At 36.9% G+C, this 19,897-nt stretch overlaps 1 protein-coding gene across 1 annotated transcript in view; it reads right to left on the bottom strand.

Annotated features, from left to right (window-relative positions):
* LOC127854244 (DNA-directed RNA polymerase III subunit RPC2-like) overlaps window positions 1-19,897 on the bottom strand; it is a 53,543-nt gene that overhangs the window by 20,152 nt on the left and 13,494 nt on the right. Inside the window, exons 11-21 of the mRNA XM_052389263.1 lie at window positions 16,951-17,064; window positions 15,825-15,935; window positions 15,128-15,217; window positions 14,104-14,266; window positions 13,653-13,806; window positions 10,683-10,856; window positions 7,842-7,969; window positions 4,403-4,488; window positions 3,312-3,435; window positions 2,693-2,851; window positions 1,641-1,761 (exon numbers count right to left, since the gene is read on the bottom strand). Coding sequence (XP_052245223.1) covers window positions 1,641-1,761; window positions 2,693-2,851; window positions 3,312-3,435; window positions 4,403-4,488; window positions 7,842-7,969; window positions 10,683-10,856; window positions 13,653-13,806; window positions 14,104-14,266; window positions 15,128-15,217; window positions 15,825-15,935; window positions 16,951-17,064 — 1,424 coding nt within the window. The remainder of the gene's footprint in view (window positions 1-1,640; window positions 1,762-2,692; window positions 2,852-3,311; window positions 3,436-4,402; window positions 4,489-7,841; window positions 7,970-10,682; window positions 10,857-13,652; window positions 13,807-14,103; window positions 14,267-15,127; window positions 15,218-15,824; window positions 15,936-16,950; window positions 17,065-19,897) is intronic.

Here is a 19,897-nt window from a genome sequence, read left to right as displayed (position 1 = left end):
AGGAAAGGGTTAAAAGAAGTTGGATTAAAAAGGGGCAGAATAAATTATACACATTCAGGATCAAGGTAGGTGGTAAACATATGCACAGTCACAATTAACGTAACCTGACACTTAAGCTAAGATCCACTAAATCTCAAATTTAAATCTTCTAAATTAAATGTGTTCAACCTTTTCAAACCTAGTTCTCACATTTTTATTTTATTTTACCACAACTGATCAACATATTTTTGAAACAAATGTTCTGATTTGTTCAAGAATAATTATGTAAAAAAATACTTTAAGAGTGATGACCCAGTTTGAAGCTTGCATGAAAAATCAGTCAATTTATATCATGACCAAGCAATAAATGAGCTGTCATCTTTGATTTCTATTAAGAGACATGCTATCAACTAGAATGAATAATATTACAAAATCAACTTAACAAGATGAACATTAAAGTCCCTTATGAACAGACAAAGCCAAGCACCTGTCTGCATGAATCGATTGTTAAATTGCAGATTGTTAAGGCAATGGTAGTGTTGTCTATTACAAATCATTACATGTATTATATAAATATGATTCATGTTCTGAGAAAACTGGGCATAATGCATGTGCGTAAAGTGTCGTCCCAAATTAGCCTGTGCAGTCCGCACAGGTTAATCAGGGACGACACTTTCCGCCTAAATTGGATTTTTGCTAAGAAGAAACTACATTTAAACGAAAAATGTCATAAAAGTGGAAAGTACCGTCCCTGATTAGCCTGTGCACAGGCTAATCTGGGATGACACTTTACGCACAAGCATTATGCCCAGTTTTCTCAGAACACGACTTATATATAAAAAAAGCATGTCTTGTATACATATCAATATTATTAACGTGTAGCAACAGAACGATTTTATGTCGCACCTCACTCAAATATTGACAATATAAAATGATGTTTTGTACTGCTGAGGTAAGATTCCATTACACAGCAAATGTGATTATATGAATAATCCCTTCGGTCAGATTAATATTTATACGAACGCGATTCAACTTTGTTTATGAGGCAAAAAATTATATATTTAGTGTGTGCAAAAGCTATTTCTCTAGTCGTAAAACAGAACTGTCCAATAAAGGTACCAATGTTTTCCAACATGCAAGGATTTTTTTATTTTATGAGACTTCTGGGAAAATGTATGCAAAGTGTCATAACGCTACTTTCTGTCTAGACTGGATATTCGTTTAAAGAGACCTTTAAATGAACAAGAGATGTGTTTGACAGAAACGCAATGCCCTCTACAGCTCCGCTTTGAAGCCATATATGTGACCTTTGACCTTGAAGGATGACGTTGACCTTGCACCACTCAAAATGTGCAGTTCCATGTAATACACATGCATGCCAAATATCAAGTTGCTATCTTCAATATTGCAAAAGTTATCGCAAAACTTTAAAAAGGTTAAAGTTTTGGGACAGACTGACAGACAGACACAAAGACAGGCCAAACACAATATACCCCCGATCATTCGATGTGGGGGCATAAAAATTCCATGAAAGCAGAAAGTTTTGTCCCTGATAAGCCCATGTGCACTGCATGTGCACTGCACACGCCAATCTGGGACAACACTTTAAGCACATGCATTAAACCCAGTTATCCCAGAACAATGCTGAAACGTGTACGTACGTTATTGGTACTTCCCGATAGTCAGTCTGCTTCTCTGCATCAGCGGAAGACTGCAGGGGACTGTTGGTCATCGTAGGCATCCACTTGTTGATAAACACCTGCTTGTTCTCAATCATCTCACCTGAAAGAGATTAACACATACTTTTTCTCAATCATCTCACCTGTAAGTGATAAACACCTGCTTGTTCTCAATCATCTCACCTGCAAGAGATAAACACCTGCTTGTTCTCAATCATCTCACCTGTAAGTTATAAACACCTGCTTGTTCTCAACCATCTTACCTGTAAGTGATAAACACTTGCTTGTTCTCATTCATCTAACTTGCAAGAGATAAACACCTGCTTGTTTTCAATCATCTCACCTGTAAGTTATAAACACCTGCTTGTTTTCAATCATCTCACATGTAAATGATATAATTTTATGCTAATAAACATTTACTGAAAGTTGTAGGATACAATTAAAAAAGGTTGAGCAAGAGAGGTGAAATCATAGCAAGTACAAGGGCAATAACCCTCAAGTATCCGTTGGGATTTTGCTGGTTCTTGTACTGGTACTTGGCCTTTGTTTTATGCTTACAACCATTTTCAGAAAGCTTGGTGAAAATCAGAAGAAATCTATTTCAGTTCAAGAGCAAAAATCATCGAAAAGCAATAATTTGAGGAATCCAAGTACATCGTTCCAAACTGCCTAGTGAGCTTTGACTGCTTGTTTTATACTGTAAATAAACATTAACAGAAAGTTTGGTGAAGATAAGATGAAAACATGTTGAGTTTGAGAGTGGAAACCCAAAAGAACTAAGAGATTGAAGTGGCATAAAAAAAAGCCTGGCTCTGTGAAAATGGAGTTAAATGCATGTGGGTAAAGTTTAGTCTCAGATAAGTTTGTAAAGTCTGCACTGGCAAAGTAGCGACGACACTTTCCTCATTAACTAGATTTTTGCTTAGGAAAGACTTCCTTTAAACGGACTGCACAGGCTGCTCAGGGACAACACTTTACGCACATGCATTAAGCCCCATTTTCCCAGACCAAGGCTCAGGTAATGTCCTTAGTACCAGGAGCACAGATCCCATCCGAGTCCAGTGCAGAATGTCTCCAGACAGGTTTGCGTGTAGCTGCGTCCACCATTGGTCCCATCACCTTGTCGAAGGTCTGGTTGGCATAGCGTCGCAGCGTGGCCTGCTGCTTCTTGTACACCAAACAACGGCCAAAACCTGCAGGAAAATAGAGACTTTCTCATGTCACATTTTGTGTAGATTTAAACTGCAGGGAACTAAACTACATAATGAGTTATTTAAGCCAATATTATTATGTTCAAAATGTTATATCATGCTATAACTAGAGCTTTGTCACAGACGTGACGAATACCCCCACATGCCGCATTGACATAGAATATTTTGCATGTTGTCTTAAAAAAAAACAGCAGACACCATGCTCAATGTTTAAAATGCACTAAGTGACCCCGTGACCTGGTTTTTTACCCTGCATGGCCCATGTTCGAACGTGACCTACACATCATCTAGATACAACTTCGCTAAAGCTCGCCCTATTTTCTTTTTCTAAGCCTCACCAGATCAACTTTCTCCATCTCCGCACCAACCATGTATTATCTATTTATGCTGTTTGTACATAGCCATTTCAAGCTTCTGAGTGGGAAAGGGTTAAGTATAATACCTCTGTCTAATGATGCCTTATTGATGACCAATGCATCCTCTATATCATATCCACTGTATGACATCACGGCCACTGTGGCATTCTGGCCTGCAGGGAGCTTGTCAAAGTTGATCAACTCTATTGTCTGCAAACACAAATGTTTTTTATCCAATCATCAGACGTGCATTGTCGAAATAAAGCACTGTGGAATATATTTTCCTTTATTTCGGCAATGCTGAAATATAGCTGTCACTCGCGGCGGACTCTTACATCAGTAATGGTCATATTACTCGGAATCAACTAAAAAGTAATCATTCTCAGTAAAATCGAATCAGATTCAACAAAACAAACAATTTGATACCAAGATGTAATATTTTAAACACAAAATGCAACACAAATAGCAAAAACACTTTTTTTTACAAATATTAAGTGCGCGTACTCATTACGTCATTATTAATGCGTCCAACGACCAGTCATATTCTTTCCCGCTAAAGCTGCATTTTTTTAGTATATTTTTTATTATTTCTTTAAAATCGGGGACGTAGAGGTATGATAAACAGAAAAACAGGTTAGTGCCTGATCTTCTTGTAATGTAATAGACTCGAATAAATAAAATAAACGATGTTTGCTTTAAATAACTTTGGGATTTTTCGTGTAGTTCTATTTTCCTATTCTATTTTTAAAGAAATCTTTGACAACTAAGAAAATTAATGGGATAAATAGAATACTAGGTCGGTGCTGAATAAAGCAAAGTTTATTTTGCTCGGCCCAAAAATCTGAACCACTGGCCAAGGCTAGTGGTTCAGATTTTCTAAGCCTCGCAAAATAAACTTGGCTTTATTCGTCACCGACCTAGTCTCCTCTATATATACTGGGTAAGAGTGATGTCTTCTTATAACCAAATAACAGGTTTGATACTTACTCAGTTTGTTTATTCAAACCACTTATTTCAGTATTTATGTAGTTGTAACAATTTGTCATAGAAAATTACTAATGACATAAGCATATTGTTAGATTTTGTATTAAACAGTTTATTTCACATGGAATTTGGTGATATATTTTTGGTCAGATATTCTGTATGGACCCTTTTAAGTCATGAGAAGAACACCTGCCTTTGTCTTGACTAGGGGAGCCTGGGGGTAGCACAGAAGGTACATCAAGGTGTCGATACGGTTCCTCTGGTTGTAAGCAATAGTGCCTGCAAATACAAGAGTGTCAAAGTACAGGGTCGTTGCATTGGTTCCGTGAGTATAACACAGTGTGACAGTACATATGCAAGGCAATTAACAAATAGAAGCATGAAAAGCCATGTGATAAACATGTCACTGATAATTAAGCAACTTGACTTAACACAATAAAGATTATTTTCTTGTTCATTATAACAAGAGCACCGCCTTGCGGGTGCAGACCGCTCATCTATTTTCTTTTTAAAGGTGAAGGGACTCTCAATTTCAATCACAAAGGAGGGAGGGGTGGAGTGAAGAGGGGTGTATAGTGTGGGGGTGTGGACATTTATTACATTATCTTCCAAAAATGCGAAAAAAAAATGCAAAAAAAATTTAAAAAAATTCGGGGGTGGGGGGGAGGGTGGGGGGAATGGGATTCTTGGGTGCGATGGTTGGACGGTATTTCAAACATAAAATAATAAAACTAAATATTTGTGTTTTTTAACCATTTCAAAAAAAAAAAAAATTGGGGGGGGGGGGGTGGGGTGGGGGGGGGGGTAAAGTGTGAGGGTGTGGTGGTCGTTTGTGAGAAGATCTTACCGATTAAAAAAAATAAAAAAATTTAGGGGGGGGGAGGATTCGGGGGGGGGGGGGGAGGGCACGGGGGATAGTTTGGGTGGAGTCTATTGTGGTATGTCAGGTAAGAGTAGTTTTGTCAAAGTATCAATCAAATCTAATCATAAATAAAGAATTTATGGCAATATTAGCAAAATTTAATAATTTGACCTTGAGAGTCAAGGTCATTCAAAGGTCAAGGTAAAATTCAACTTGTCAGGTACAGTAACCTCATGATAGCATATAAGTATTTGAAGCTTGAAAGCAATAGCCTTGATACTTTAGAAGTAAAGTGGATCGAAACACAAAATTTAACCATATATTCAAAGTTACTAAGTCAAAAAAGGGCCATAATTCCGTAAAAATGACAACCAGAGTTATGCAACTTGTCCTTTTACTGTACCCTTATGATAGTTTGTGAGTGTTCCAAGTATGAAAGCAATATCTATGATACTTTCGGGGTAACGTGGACCAAAACACAAAACTTAACCAAATTTTCAATTTTCAAAGTATAAAGGGCCCATAATTCCGTCCAAATGCCAGTCAGAGTTACATAACTTTGCCTGCACAGTCCGCTTATGATAGTTAATAAGTGTTGCAAGTATGAAAGCAATAGCTTTGATACTTTAGGAATAAAATGGACCTAAACACAAAACTTAACCAAAATTTTCAATTTTCTAAGTATAAAAAGGGCACATAATTCTGTCAAAATGCCAGTCAGATTTACATAACTTTGCCTGCACAGTCCCCTTATGATAGTTAGTAAGTGTTGCAAGTATGAAAGCAATAGCTTTGATACTTAAGGAATAAAATGGACCTAAACATGCAGCACAGAACTTAACCAAAATTTTCAATTTTCAAAGTATAAAAAGGGCACATAATTCTGTCAAAATGCACGCCAGAGTTATCTCACTTTGCCTGCCCAGTCCCCTAATGATAGTTAGTAAGTGTACCAAGTTTGAATGCAATAGCATTGACACTTTCTGAGAAAAGTGGACCTAAACGCAAAACTTAACTGGACCTGACGCCAACGCCGAAGCCAAGGTGATGACAATAGCTCATAATTTATTTTCAAAAAATAGATGAGCTAAAAAAAACATATCATAACTAATCTAAGTTTTTGGACACTTAATTTTATTTTTTTTCGAGACCAAATATTTAGATACAATTTTTTTTAAATACAGATGTCCGAATATTTAGAGAAAACAAGATATGTGTTTGTCAGAAACAATATGTCCCCTTTTGCGCCGCTTTGAAGCTAAATATTTGACCTTTGACCTTGAAGGATGACCTTGACCTTTCACCACTCAAAAAGTGCAGCTCCATGAGATACATATGCATGCCAAATATCAAGTTGCTATCTTCAATATTACAAAAGTATTCATTAAATGAGCGATTTTGATCCATATATTTGACCTTTGACCTTGAAGGATGACCTTGACCTTTCACCACTCAAAATGTGCAGCTCTATGAGATACACATGCATGCCAAATATCAAGTTGCTATCTTGAATATTGCAAAAGTTATTGCAAATGTTAAAGTTGGGGCAAACAAACAAACAAACAAACACACAAACCAACAGACAGGGCAAAAACAATATGTCCCCCACTATAGTGGTGGGGAACATAAAAACTACAGGTATTCCAAAGTTAGAGACACTAAAATAATATTAGATTGATGATCCGATACAGGTATGCAATCTGTAAAGTGTCAATTGTTTCCATGAAGAATAGCATGTGCTTGTAACATACCACAGCGTACAGTATAAATTACTTTAAGATATGCTTTCCTTTAGCTGTTGGGTGAAACCATTTTATTCAATCAGTATACATCATTATTCACCCGATAACACAAATAAAATGGTCAATTGCTTAAAGGCATTTGTGTGCCAGGTTTTATGACCTTAATTTGGTTGTAAAAACGCATGATCAAAGTGTCAACAGATAAGAGCAACAGGGCTAAATTGTTGTAAATAGTGTTGTGAAATAAAATGTCAGATAATTTACAGTCAATAATTGCAGGTCAGAAATGTTGAACTTCAAAGGTGACCTCACACCATGATCCCAAACACGTGTGTGAAGTTTCAGTTGAATACCTGTAGTAAATACAGTGATTTTGAAATGTTACATGTTTACATAAACTAATTTTCTTAGTACAAAAAGGGGAATAAATTTAATACTGCTTAATTGTAGGTCAGAGTTATGGAACTTGGACAATGACCTCACACAATGAAGAAGAACACATGCGTGAAGTTTTAATTGAATAACTGTGGTAGAAACACTGATAAGGAGATGATGCAAGTTTTGCCTTTACCAATTCTCTAAGTGTAAGAAGTAACATAATTCTGCTAAATTGCAGGTCAGAGTTATGGAACATGGTTTGTGATATAACACAATGATCCTGGGCACATATTTGAGGTTTCAATTTATTAACAGTAGTAGAAACAGTAATTTGGAGATGTTACATGTTTACATAAACCAATGTTCTCATTACAAAAAGGGGATATTTCTGCCAAACTGCAGTTCAGAGTTATGGAGGTGACCTCACACAATGACCCAGAAAACAGGTGTGAAACGTCAGTTGAATACCTGTAGCAGGAAAACATGTGTAGTGATTCGGAGATTTTATCCTAACCAAAACATTAAGCTCACGCTATCATTAGTATGAGTAATATAGGTTGGACTCTTAAGTGCATAGTTGGGCTATTGTGCTATGAGAAATTAATTGGGCAATTTGCTCTGCAAAATAACCGTAAAGACTGCACACTCACCCATGGCTTGTTTGCCCATAGCACACTGGTATGTGTTGCGTGGGGACTGGTTGTGGTGGGGGTAGGGGATCAGGCCTGCACACACGCCCAGGATGGTGAATGGCTCAATCTCCAGGTGAGTTGTGGACCTGTGACAGGCAGTAGAGAGGGAAAATGAGAATTGTTCTGGGAAAGCTGGGCTCAATGCATGTGTGTTAAGTGTTGTCCCAGATTATTTTGTGCAATCGGCAAAGGCAAATCAGGGACAACAATTTCTTTTAACCCATTACCACTTAGAAACGTATTTTTACGCATTTGTAGTCTCTTAGAAAGTTAAATTTAATTAAAGACCTTTCTTACTAGATTTCAGTGTTAAAAGCTTCATTTTCGACCCTTAGATACTGATGGGCAGCAAACAGCATAAAACCTGAACAGACTGCGAGTTACTCGCAGGCTGTTGTGGTTTTATGCTGTTTGCACATAGCCATTTTCACTTTGCTTCTGAGTGGGAAAGGGTTAAAGGAAGTCTATAATAAATATAAATCAAGTTTGAGCAGAAACTTTCCTCACAGATGTTTGCAAAGGCTAATCTGGGACAACACTTTATGCACATGGATAAAGCACAGCTTTCCTACAACGAGGCTAAAAATCTCAATGGGCCATAACTCTGCAAAGATCAAGGTAAAAATTTCGCTCTTTACAGTCACCTACACAACAAGGAAGCAAACCTGTTAAAGTTTGTAAAATACTTGGTAATATGTTTAATATTTAACTCATTATTTTGAAGTATACATAATAGAAAAAATATATAAGGGCAATTATTCTACACAAATTGGTCACTGCCTTAATTTCTGTCAATAAGTATGGCCTTAATTGTTTCCTTTTAAATAAACTACAGTCCAACCTGCCAATAACGACCACTCGAGGGATTTGGTCGTTGTGGTCTTTGTTCACAGGTGGTCTTTATTCGCAGGGTCGATTGAAACTTTGCAAAATATGCTAGTAGGCTTTTAACAGGTACCGTATGATGTATGTGCTCTATTGTTTAAATGTGTGAATTCTAAAGCATGTGTAATGTAAAAAAGGATTGAAATCACAATTGTGTTTTATATTTACATGTATTATTTCAATTTCCAAACATAAACTAACAAACGAACTAACGCTTGGATGCCATAATGGTTAACTTTAACTGACAATTTACTTATCTATCATCTATGCGCGTCGTATCACGGAGAAATTTAAGAAAGGAATGAATTTAAATCGTAAGTGTACAATTTGCATCGTAATTGTAAAAAAAACGTAAATTTCCTTTATAAGTTGATATAAGCCCCAAACGCTTGGTATTTTCGGCAATTAGTATATAAATAATCGCGAGCCAATAAAATAAAAAAGGCAACTTCTTACACCTTAGTCAAACTGCCAAATGCATAAAAGAAGCAGGTGGCTACCAATTAGCAATGTGTGTTAAATAAACAAAAGAAACAGCTATCGAGTAAACTGTTACTTGCCAATATCTCCATAGCGACCGACCAGTGCACTGGTAAGATGTTTATCACATGACTATCACAGCATTATGGCGGTCATTGTTTTATTGACAGTTGTGAAATCGTTAATTGTTATGACTGAAGTGGTCGTTGTAAGCCTCTTTCAAGGAATACAAGATTATTTTTTTTGCAAACCGATGACAACGTTCAAAGTTTAATAGAAAATCCTTCAAAAAATATATTGTCATTGTATTAATAAGTTAGTGTTTGCTGTTTTGTCAAATCTAAATTATTCGTTATGAAACGTTATATTATGATAATTAAAACGATTTTGTTAGTCACTCGACTTTTGGGAATGTAAAATGGTGGTCGCTGGTCATTGACGTGGTCGTTGTTAGCTATCAAATTCGACTTTAGGAATGTAAAATTGCGGTCGCTGGTCGTTGTTGGCAGGTGGGCGTTATTCGCAGGTACAGAATATAGTGAAATCGTTCCGGGGGAAATCAATGTGGTCGTTATTGACAACTGGTCGCTATTCACAGGCGGTCGCTCGGGCAGGTTGGACTGTACATGTTAAATTTGTTCAGTGGTATATATTTAAGCAATACCTACTCAGACATTTAAAAAAAGTTGAGACCATAAAATCAAATAATATATATAAAATAGTACAAAAAGATATATAATTTTGTACTTAAATATAAAAATAGTTGAAAATATACACAAGAGCACTGTATAATGGGTGCCAACGCTCGGTTGGGGGTGCAGTTTTGAAAAAATAAAAGCTTGTCAGAATTTTTTTATTTTGTTTAGAGGTCACAGTGACTTTGACCTTTGACCTAGTGACCCAAAAATGGATGTGGCATGTAGAACTCATCAAGGTGCATCTATATAAGAAGTTTCAAAGGTGTAGGTGGAAAAAATCTTTGATTTTAGAGCCAATGTTAAGGTTTGCTTCGAAACAGCCGAGCTGAAAATCCAAAAGTCCACCCAGTTTCAGGACACACATGCATGCCACATGATCTCATTCTCATAGAAAGCTATGAGTCAGTCATTTTCGCATTTACCTTTAGACACTCCACCAGACCCTATATATTTATATAAGCCGCACTCTGGAAAAACCAGGCTTAATGCAGTTGTCTCCCCTGTCTTCCCAGGTTAGCCAGTGAAGTCCCCACAAACTAATCTTCCAAGATTAGCCATTTAAGTCCCCACAATCTAATCAGGCAGGACACTTTCTGCCTAAAATAGATTTTCATTTAGAAGAGACTTCCTTTAAAGGAAAAATACCATTTTGATAAACGGTAAATTGTCGTCCCTGATAAGTCTGTGTAGACTGCACAGGCTAATCTGGGCAACACTTTACCCTCACTCCACTCACGGTGTGATCTCCTTCTCATAGAGAGCAATGAGGCAGTCGTTCTCCTCATTGACGTCGAGATACTCCACGAGGCCCTCCTTAAGGAAATCTTCAAAGCAGCGGAAGCCCTGGTTGAGCTCCTGAATGTGCTGGTTGGTCACCAGGGGTTTGCACTTTGTCACGATGATGTACGGCCTGAAATGAACAATATGAGTCTGACCATGTTTCACATGAACCCATCTTTAAATGATGCACATTATTGGGAGGCATAGAACAGTTTTAATGATATGGGCATCATTCTGAGAAAATGGGGTTTAATGCATGTCTGTAACGGAAATCCAGATTAGCCTGTGCAGTTGGCAGAAAATACATAACTGGACTTTTGCTACGAAGGGACTTCATTTAAAGAAAATTACTTTAAAAGCAGAAAGTCTAGTCCCTGATTAGCCTGTGACATTTGCACAGGCAAAGTTGGGACAACACTTTTCACAAATGCATTAAGCCCCATTTTCCCAGTTTGAGTAAACTGATCTATGCATCCCACTTATGTGCAATGTCTATAGACGAGTTCAATGTAAAAAGGGGAAAAGAAAACAAGTGAATAAATACAATAACTAATAAAATAACAATTATACTGTGAGAGATCAATGGTCAAGGACTATCTATATGCACATGACCCTTTGATAAAAGAAGCTGCATCAAACGCTTAATGTTAATTGGCGTACCCATATTAGTTCCAAAGATCTTAATTGACGATGGAAATGTCAAATTTGTAACAAAGGGAAATAAATGCATAATTATCTTCTGGGCCTAAGTATCAAACAAGAGCACCGCCTTGCGGGTGCAGACCGCTCATCTATTTTCTTTTTAAAGGTGAAGGGACTCTCATTTTCAATCACAAAGGAGGGAGGGGTGGAGTGAAGAGGGGTGTATAGTGTGGGGGTGAGGACATTTATTACATTATTTTCCAAAAATGCGAGGGGGGGGGGGTTCAAACATAAATTAATAAAATTAAAAATTTGTGTTTTTTAACCGTTTCAAAAAAAAGAAATTTGGGAGGGTGGGGTGGGGGAGTATAGTGTGAGGGTGTGGTGGTCATTTGTGAGATGATCTTAAAAAAAAAAAAAAAAAAAAAAAAAAATATGGGGGGGGTTGGATTCGGGTGGGGGGAGGGGGGGGGGGGGATTCTACGGTGCGATGGTTGGACGGTATTTCAAACATAAAATAATAAAAATAAATCTTTATGTTTTTATCAGTTTCAAATAAAATAATTTGGGGGGGTGGGGTGGGGGATATAGTGTGATGGTATGGTGGTCATTTGTGAGATGATCTTAAAAAAAAAAAAAAAAAAAAAAATAGGGGGGGGGGGGGGTTCGGGGGGGGGGGCACGGGGGATGGTTTGGGTGGAGTCTATTGTGGTATGTCAGGTAAGAGTAGTTTTGTCAAAGTATCAATCAAATCTAATCATAAATAAAGAAGTTATGGCAATTTTAGCAATATTTAATAATTTGACCTTGAGAGTCAAGGTCATTCAAAGGTCAAGGTAAAATTCAACTTGCCAGGTACAGGAACTTCATGATAGCATAAAAGTATTTGAAGTTTGAAAGCAATAGCCTTAATAGTTAAGAAGTAATGTGGATCGAAACACAAAATTTAACCATATATTCAAAGTTACTAAGTCAAAAAAGGGCCATAATTCCGTAAAAATGACAACCAGAGTTATGCAACTTGTCCTTTTACTGTACCCTTATGATAATTTGCGAGTGTTCCAAGTATGAAAGCAATATCTATGATACTTTAGGGGTAAAGTGGACCAAAACACAAAACTTAACAAAATTTTCTAAGTATAAAGGACCCATAATTCCGTCCAAATGCCAGTCAGAGTTACATAACTTTGCCTGCACAGTCCCCTTATGATAGTTAATAAGTGTTGCAAGTATGAAAGCAATAGCTTTGATACTGTAGGAATAAAGTGGACCTAAACACAAAACTTAACCAAATTTTCAATGCTCTAAGTATAAAAAGGGCACATAATTCTGTCAAAATGCCAGTCAGAGTTACATTACTTTGCCTGCACAGTCCGCTTATGATAGTTAGTAAGTGTTGCAAGTATGAAAGCAATAGCTTTGATACTTACGGAATAAAATGGACCTAAACACAAAACTTAACCAAAATTTTCAATTTTCTAAGTATAAAAAGGGCACATAATTCTGTCAAAATGCACGCCAGAGTTATCTAACTTTGCCTGCCCAGTCCCCTCATGATAGTAAGTAAGTGTTCCAAGTTTGAATGCAATAGCATTGATACTTTCTGAGAAAAGTGGACCTAAACGCAAAACTTAACCAAAATTTTCAATTTTCTAAGTATAAAAAGGGCACATAATTCTGTCAAATTGCATGCCAGAGTTATCTAACTTTGCCTGCCCAGTCCTCTCATGATAGTAAGTAAGTGTACCAAGTTTGAATGCAATAGCATTGATACTTTCTGAGAAAAGTGGACCTAAACGCAAAACTTAACCGGACGCCAACGCCGACGCCGCATTGATGCCAAGGTGATGACAATAGCTCATAATTTTTTTTCAAAAAATAGATGAGCTAAAAATGAGTGTAGTTGAGTATTTATGCATGAATCATTCCAAAATACCATATAAACAATATTTTTGAGGGTCAAAATTTGTATTCATAAATTCTTGCACTTGGAGTATGCATGTATTTGGGATGTATGTTGTTTGTAGATTTTTATTAAAAGTGAAATTGCATCAGTATTGTCTCTTGATTGTCATGTTTAATTTGCATACTGTTTGCTAGTCTAATGTAACTCCAAGACTGTTAAGGGTTTTATCCTGTTTGCTGCTCATCAGTATCTAAGGGGTGGAAATGAACCTTTATTGAGAAAGGTGTTCAATTTAATTTGATTTTCAAGGGATTACAAACATGCCACAGTGCGTATCTGAGTGGTAAAGTGGTTTAACCAACGCCGGTATATACATACCTACAGACTCTGCCAGCATCTGAGGATATGTACACACATCTGTGGGACATGTTTGGGCAGATGGAGACAAACTCATTGATGTAGCCTGCACGCCTCATCAGTCTAAAGGTCCTCACCAGGCGCTTGTAGTTACGGATGACACCAAGAATATTACCTGCAAACAACAGTTTCTTTCAATTTCCCTGCGTGTTCAATAAGTTTTGAAAATCTGTTTGATACCCATATACCTTACTTAGGTAAATCCTTGCTCAGCTCAATAATGTTGTATCAAATGGTATATACAATATTCTTTACACCACTCTGATTATACATTCCTTTTGAATTTTTAAACAAACTACTTTCCAGTTAAACAACATTTCAGCAAGCATTTTTTTTAAAACAATTTCATGAAAACAGGACCCATTCTGAAAGTTGTGAAATAAAACCACTGCTTGATAATGAAAATACTCACCATTAAGGAACACAGTGAAGACGTATTTGCTGGTGATTTCAGCGCCACTCAGTAGCTGGATGTCTTCCACGCCGAGGTTGAACGCCAGGCGGATGATCGGACCCTCGTCATGGTCTGTGGTGATGTGGGTCATCAAGGCAAGGTTCTTTACAAGCCCACAAGCCTGAAACAAGGACTCGTGTGAGCCTCGTTAATGGAAATCTGGGCCTTATGCACAAGAGTAGTGTCATCCCAGGATAGCCTAAGCTCTCTGCAGATGCTAATCAGGGAAAATGCTTTCCACCTTAACTGGATTTTTGTTTAAATGGGACTTCCTTTAAAATAAAAATTCCATAAAGGCAGAGCATGTTGTCCCTGATTAGCCTGTGCAGACTGCACAGGCTATACTGAGATGACACTTTAGACACATGCAAACATTGGGCTTGGCTCTTTTTTAACTTTTGAACATAGATATTACTTTTAAAGTTTGTAGAGAACCACGATACAACCTTGTGGTTTCAGAGCAAAATATTCTACAAAAGTTTTGTTGCTTGATAATTCTATATTATAATTTGTTCCCAAATGTGTCTGCATTTATGACCAAAGGATAATTATTTGATGAAACTATGTAGTTGGCCAGTATATAATGTTACATACCAAATATAACACATTTGGATGTTCCAGTTTCTAAGATGTGAGTCAATAGCAGCAATAAGGTTTTGGAAATACTTAGCTGTAAAGGGGCATAACTTTTGTAATTTCTAATGCAGTGCGATACATAAATATCAAAATTCTTATCATAAGAAACAATCTCTTAAAGTTTTCAAGTTTAAATTTTGTACGTTGAAAAGTGCAGAAGAACTTCTGCTGACAAGTTTGTGTAAATTCTAGGTTGAAAAAACGGGGTATAACTTTTGTCATTTCTAATGAAAGAGGATAAAAATCACACATGCACAACCTTATATGCTAGAAAGTTTACCTATTCTGTAACTGGTAACATAAGCAGGTTTGTAAAACTAGACCAACTAGGTTGTGTGTATGTTACCTCCCCTTCTGGTGTGTCAGACGGGCACAGCATACCCCACTGTGAGGGCTGTAGGGACCTGGGTCCACTCACTTTACGCGTCTTTTCAAACTGTAACACATAACAATTCATTAATAACAATGTTGAAACATCTTCCAATAACTGGAAAAATAAAAGAAATCCGGGCACAAATCACTATATGCATTTTATGTAACATTATCACACAGCATTTACTACGACTGAATTCACTCAATGTATAAATACAAATCTTTACAATGACAAACATACTTTGGAGGCAGTATAATTTAACTTTCACTTATATCTACAAGTGTTTGTCATCAAAATATGCAGTTTCCTTCAATGACATTTACACAAATAAAGTTGCAAATTTTCTTTATTTACCTCTGGAGTGTCTTTAATCACAAAACCAAGACAATAGTACTTGAAGAGATAATACACTTAACTCGCATTTTTTACATACCAGTTGCACAAAAATAACACCCTCTATGAAAATGGAGCTTAATGCGTGTGCAAAATGTGTTGTCCCATATTAGCCTAATCAGGCGTGACACTTTCCGATTTCATTGTATTTTCCCTTTAAATGAAGTATCTTCTTAGCAAAAATTCAGTTTAGGCGGAAAGTGTCGATCCTGATTAGCCTGTGTGGACTTCCAGGGTTTTCAAAGCGCGGCTGAATTTGTTGTTGCCGACGTTTTACCTGTGACGAGATCCTGGTCATCATGCCAAGTGCTGAGATGTAGGAGAGGCGTGTGAGGACCTGAGTGACACCTGCACGGTCCATCTTGAATCGCTTGATCGTCCAGTTACCCTGGGGAGAAGAACTAGCTATAGTGACCCACGCTCTGGGTAAACAGGGCTTAATGCATGTGCGTAGTGTTGTGCCAGAGTAGCCTGCGCAGTCCACAGTGCAGACTGCACATGCTAATTCTGGACGACACTTTACGCACATGCATTAAGGCCCATTTCCTAGAGCCAGGTTCATATGGTTTCATATTTTATTTTATACATTATCTCTTCTATATCACTTTAATGTGTGAAAAAGTGTATTTTGCATGGAAGGTACATACAATGTGTAGAGTCCATTTAGAAATTTTCAGAAAAATGTGCTATTTTATGTATTAAATTATCAAATATGGTATGGGAAACAACACTTGAGCATTTTTTCTGTAATGGTAAGTGGGAAAAAAATCTTTTTTGACAGTCTGCATCAAGAAAACATGTGTCCACAGAGAACAGATGTGGATACATTTCTTATTCTCAAACTTCCATATCACAAACAGACTGTTTATGACCCAATTTGACCTTTGTTGTCTAAGTATGACCTTGACCATTAAGGCAATCAGACATGCCATACTCTCTCGACTCATGTAGTCATTTGTGGTAAGTTATTTTTAAATTTCATGATGGATCACAAAGTCAAAGACCAGACAAGCTGTTTTATGACCAATTTTACCTTTGGCCTCTAGGAGCGACCTTGATCTTTGAGGTAAGGAGAAAAGTTTTACATGAGTCCTGTCTCCTTCTGATGGATTGCATTTTAGCCCCATTTATTTTAAAGTCCATACACATATTGCAAAGTTATGGAAGACAGGAAACTTAGAACAGTCTTAAAGATGAGCTCCTGGTGCAACTGCTGTTTGCTGTGAAGCTAATGTGCATAAATTAACAAACGTTTATTTGATAACATTTATTTTATGAATGCAAACATGATGAAAGCAAGAATTAAAGCTCACTATAGCTGTCAGGTCTCAAGTCAAGTATTAAGCCAGAATGGAAAAGCAATCAGGAAGAAAATAGAGATCTATTTCTCCTTTCTAACATACTGTAGATATTGCCTGTACAAGGCCGTTGGTAATCTGGTCCTGACGCATATGCTTCACGATGTCAAACTGGGCCGCTCTGGGTTTGGGGATCGTTACATCTGCTATCTTCTTCAGCTGTAAACACCATTTATAACATGAGGCTCTCACTGGGAACACTGGGCTTCATGTTTGTGCTTAAATAGTCGTCCCAATTAAGCCTGTGCAGTCTGCACAGGTTTATAAGGGTTGCCACTTTTGGCTCTTCTGGAAATTGATGTTAAATAAAGAAAGTCTCTTCTTACAAAAAATCCACTTTTCTCCCTGATAAGCAGGGTCGACACTTAACAAGCATGTATTTAGCCCAGTTTTGGAGGCCCATATAAAAACAACATAAATGTAAACCATATAACTATTTCATTAATATTAACATATTACAGTAAACAGATTTGAAAACATCAAGAAAGGAAAATAAGAATTGTTATTAGACACATCAATTTTATTACATATTATTTTCATTTGTTCCCAAAAAGATTGGTGATATTTGGGAGGGCATACTGTACCAGAGTGTGATAATCGTCAAGTATTAAACAGAGAATTCTGTGTAGGACGATCTCAATTATCCTTAAGTAACTTATAACCTACTAAATATGTTACTTGATGATTATCAAACACAATGCAACATATTTCTTTTGGATACAATTATACATTAAGGGAACTTAAAAAATAGGTCAATACTTAACAAAGACAGGAAAAGAAAATCTAAATCTTTTCAGGTCAATTCTTTTTAATGTGTTAAATTTCTTAAACAAACATACACATATGTTAACAAATCTTGATATTTTACACAGACCATACAGACACGTAAATGACAACACAACTATTTAAAACATTTTATTATGCAACTGTCATGACAACGACCCAATAACAACTGTCTGTTACTTTGTGTGTTATGTAAGCATCTGATAACACAATTACAGACTCGCCTACATACACATGTATGAAGTTAACATGCAGTGTTGACTGGTTCTTAAGTCAATCCCACTTGAAACTATTTTTTGTAAGAATTTAATTCAAAAGTAAACAAAACAAGGATTAGGATCACAGGTGTAAAAAGCGTTGATGAAAGAGGGACATCATGATTTCTGACGAAAAAATAAGCCAATAGTTCAAACAATTCACATCTTAAAAAAGTACCTGAATAAGTTAGAAAATGTTTTGTTCAACAATTCCAATCTTAACAATTTACTGTAAAAGATAGATCATGTGCATGTTTAAATGCATAATTGAAGTCTTACCTTAAAATCCACATTCCACAATAATCCACTGTGATAATGTTTCAATCATTTTAAAACCATTATTTTCTCTGTGTTTGCGACAGTGTAACACATCTTTTGTACTACACAATTGAGTTTTTGATGTTGCTTGAAGCCATTAATTTCTCGCAACTTTGAGTTTCGCAATATATCTACGTCATGAAACTGATAGGTATCTTAATAACTGCACACTTTTTTTTTACTTTGAAGGATGACCTTGACCTTGAACTTCCACCACTCAAAATGTGCAGCTTCATGATAACGTCGCTTTCAATTTAAAAAAAATAAATAATTTACCTTTGACCTTGAAGGATGACCTTGACCTTGAACGATGACCTTGACCTTGAACTTCGACCACTCAAAATGTGCAGCTTCATGATAACGCCGCTTTGAAATATTTATTTTTTTACCTTTGACCTTGAAGGATGACCCTGACCTTGAAGAATGACCTTGACCTTGAACTTCCACCACTTAAAATGTGCAGCTTCATGAGAACGCCGCTTTGAAATTTTCACATAAAAAAATGACCTGTGACCTTGAAGGACGACCTTGACCTTGAAGGATGACCTTGATCTTGAACTTCCACCACTCAAAATGAGCAGCTTCATGAGAACGCCGCTTTGATTTTTTTTTTTTTTTACCTTGAAGGATGACCTTGACCTTGAACCTCCACCACTCAAAATGTGCAGCTTCATGAGATACACATGCATGCCAAATATCAAGTTGCTATCTTCAATATCAAAAAAGTTATGGCCAATGTTAAAGTTTTCGGACGGACAGACGCCATATATTTGACATTTGACCTTAAAGGATGACCTTGACCTTTCACCACTCAAAATGTTCAGCTCCATGAGATACACATGCATGCCAAATATCAAGTTGCTATCTTCAATATTGAAAAAGTTATGGCCAATGTTAAAGTTTTCGGACGGACAGACACCCTTAATTTTACATTTGACTTGAAGGATGACCTTGACCTTTCACAACTCAAAATGTGCAGCTCCATGAGATACACATGCATGCCAAATATCAAGTTGCTATCTTCAAAAGTGAAAAAGTTATGGCCAATGTTTAAGTTTTTTTCGGACGGACGGACAGACTGACTGACATACTAACGGACAATTCAACTGCTATATGCCACCCTACCGGGGGCATAAACATTATTTTTGGGGGTGGGGGGTGGGGGGGGGGTAAAGTGTGAGGTCGTGGTGGTCATTTGTGAGATGATCTTTAATTAAAAAAAATAAAAAATGGGGGGGGGGGATTGAGGGGGGATTCGGGGGGGAGGGGAGATTTGGGGGGGCGTGGGGGATGGTTTGGGTGGAGTCTATTGTGGTATGTCAGGTAAGAGTTGTTTTGTCAAAGTATCAATCGAATCTAATCATAAATAAAGAAGTTATGGCAATTTTAGCAAAATTTAATAATTTGACCTTGAGAGTCAAGGCCATTCAAAGGTCAAGGTAAAATTCAACTTGCCAGGTACAGTACCCTCATGATAGCATGAAAGTATTTGAAGTTTAAAAGCAATAGCCTTGATACTTTAGAAGTAAAGTGGATCTAAACACAAAATGTTACCATATATTCAAAGTTACTAAGTCAAAAAAGGGCCATAATTCCGTAAAAATGACAACCAGAGTTATGCAACTTGTCCTTTA

The sequence above is a fragment of the Dreissena polymorpha genome, chromosome 12 (genome assembly GCF_020536995.1).
Source record: "Dreissena polymorpha isolate Duluth1 chromosome 12, UMN_Dpol_1.0, whole genome shotgun sequence".
Classification (NCBI taxonomy): Eukaryota; Metazoa; Mollusca; class Bivalvia; order Myida; family Dreissenidae; genus Dreissena; species Dreissena polymorpha.
The sequence above is the reverse complement of the archived record's forward strand: the minus strand, read 5'-3'. Positions and strand labels throughout refer to the sequence as shown.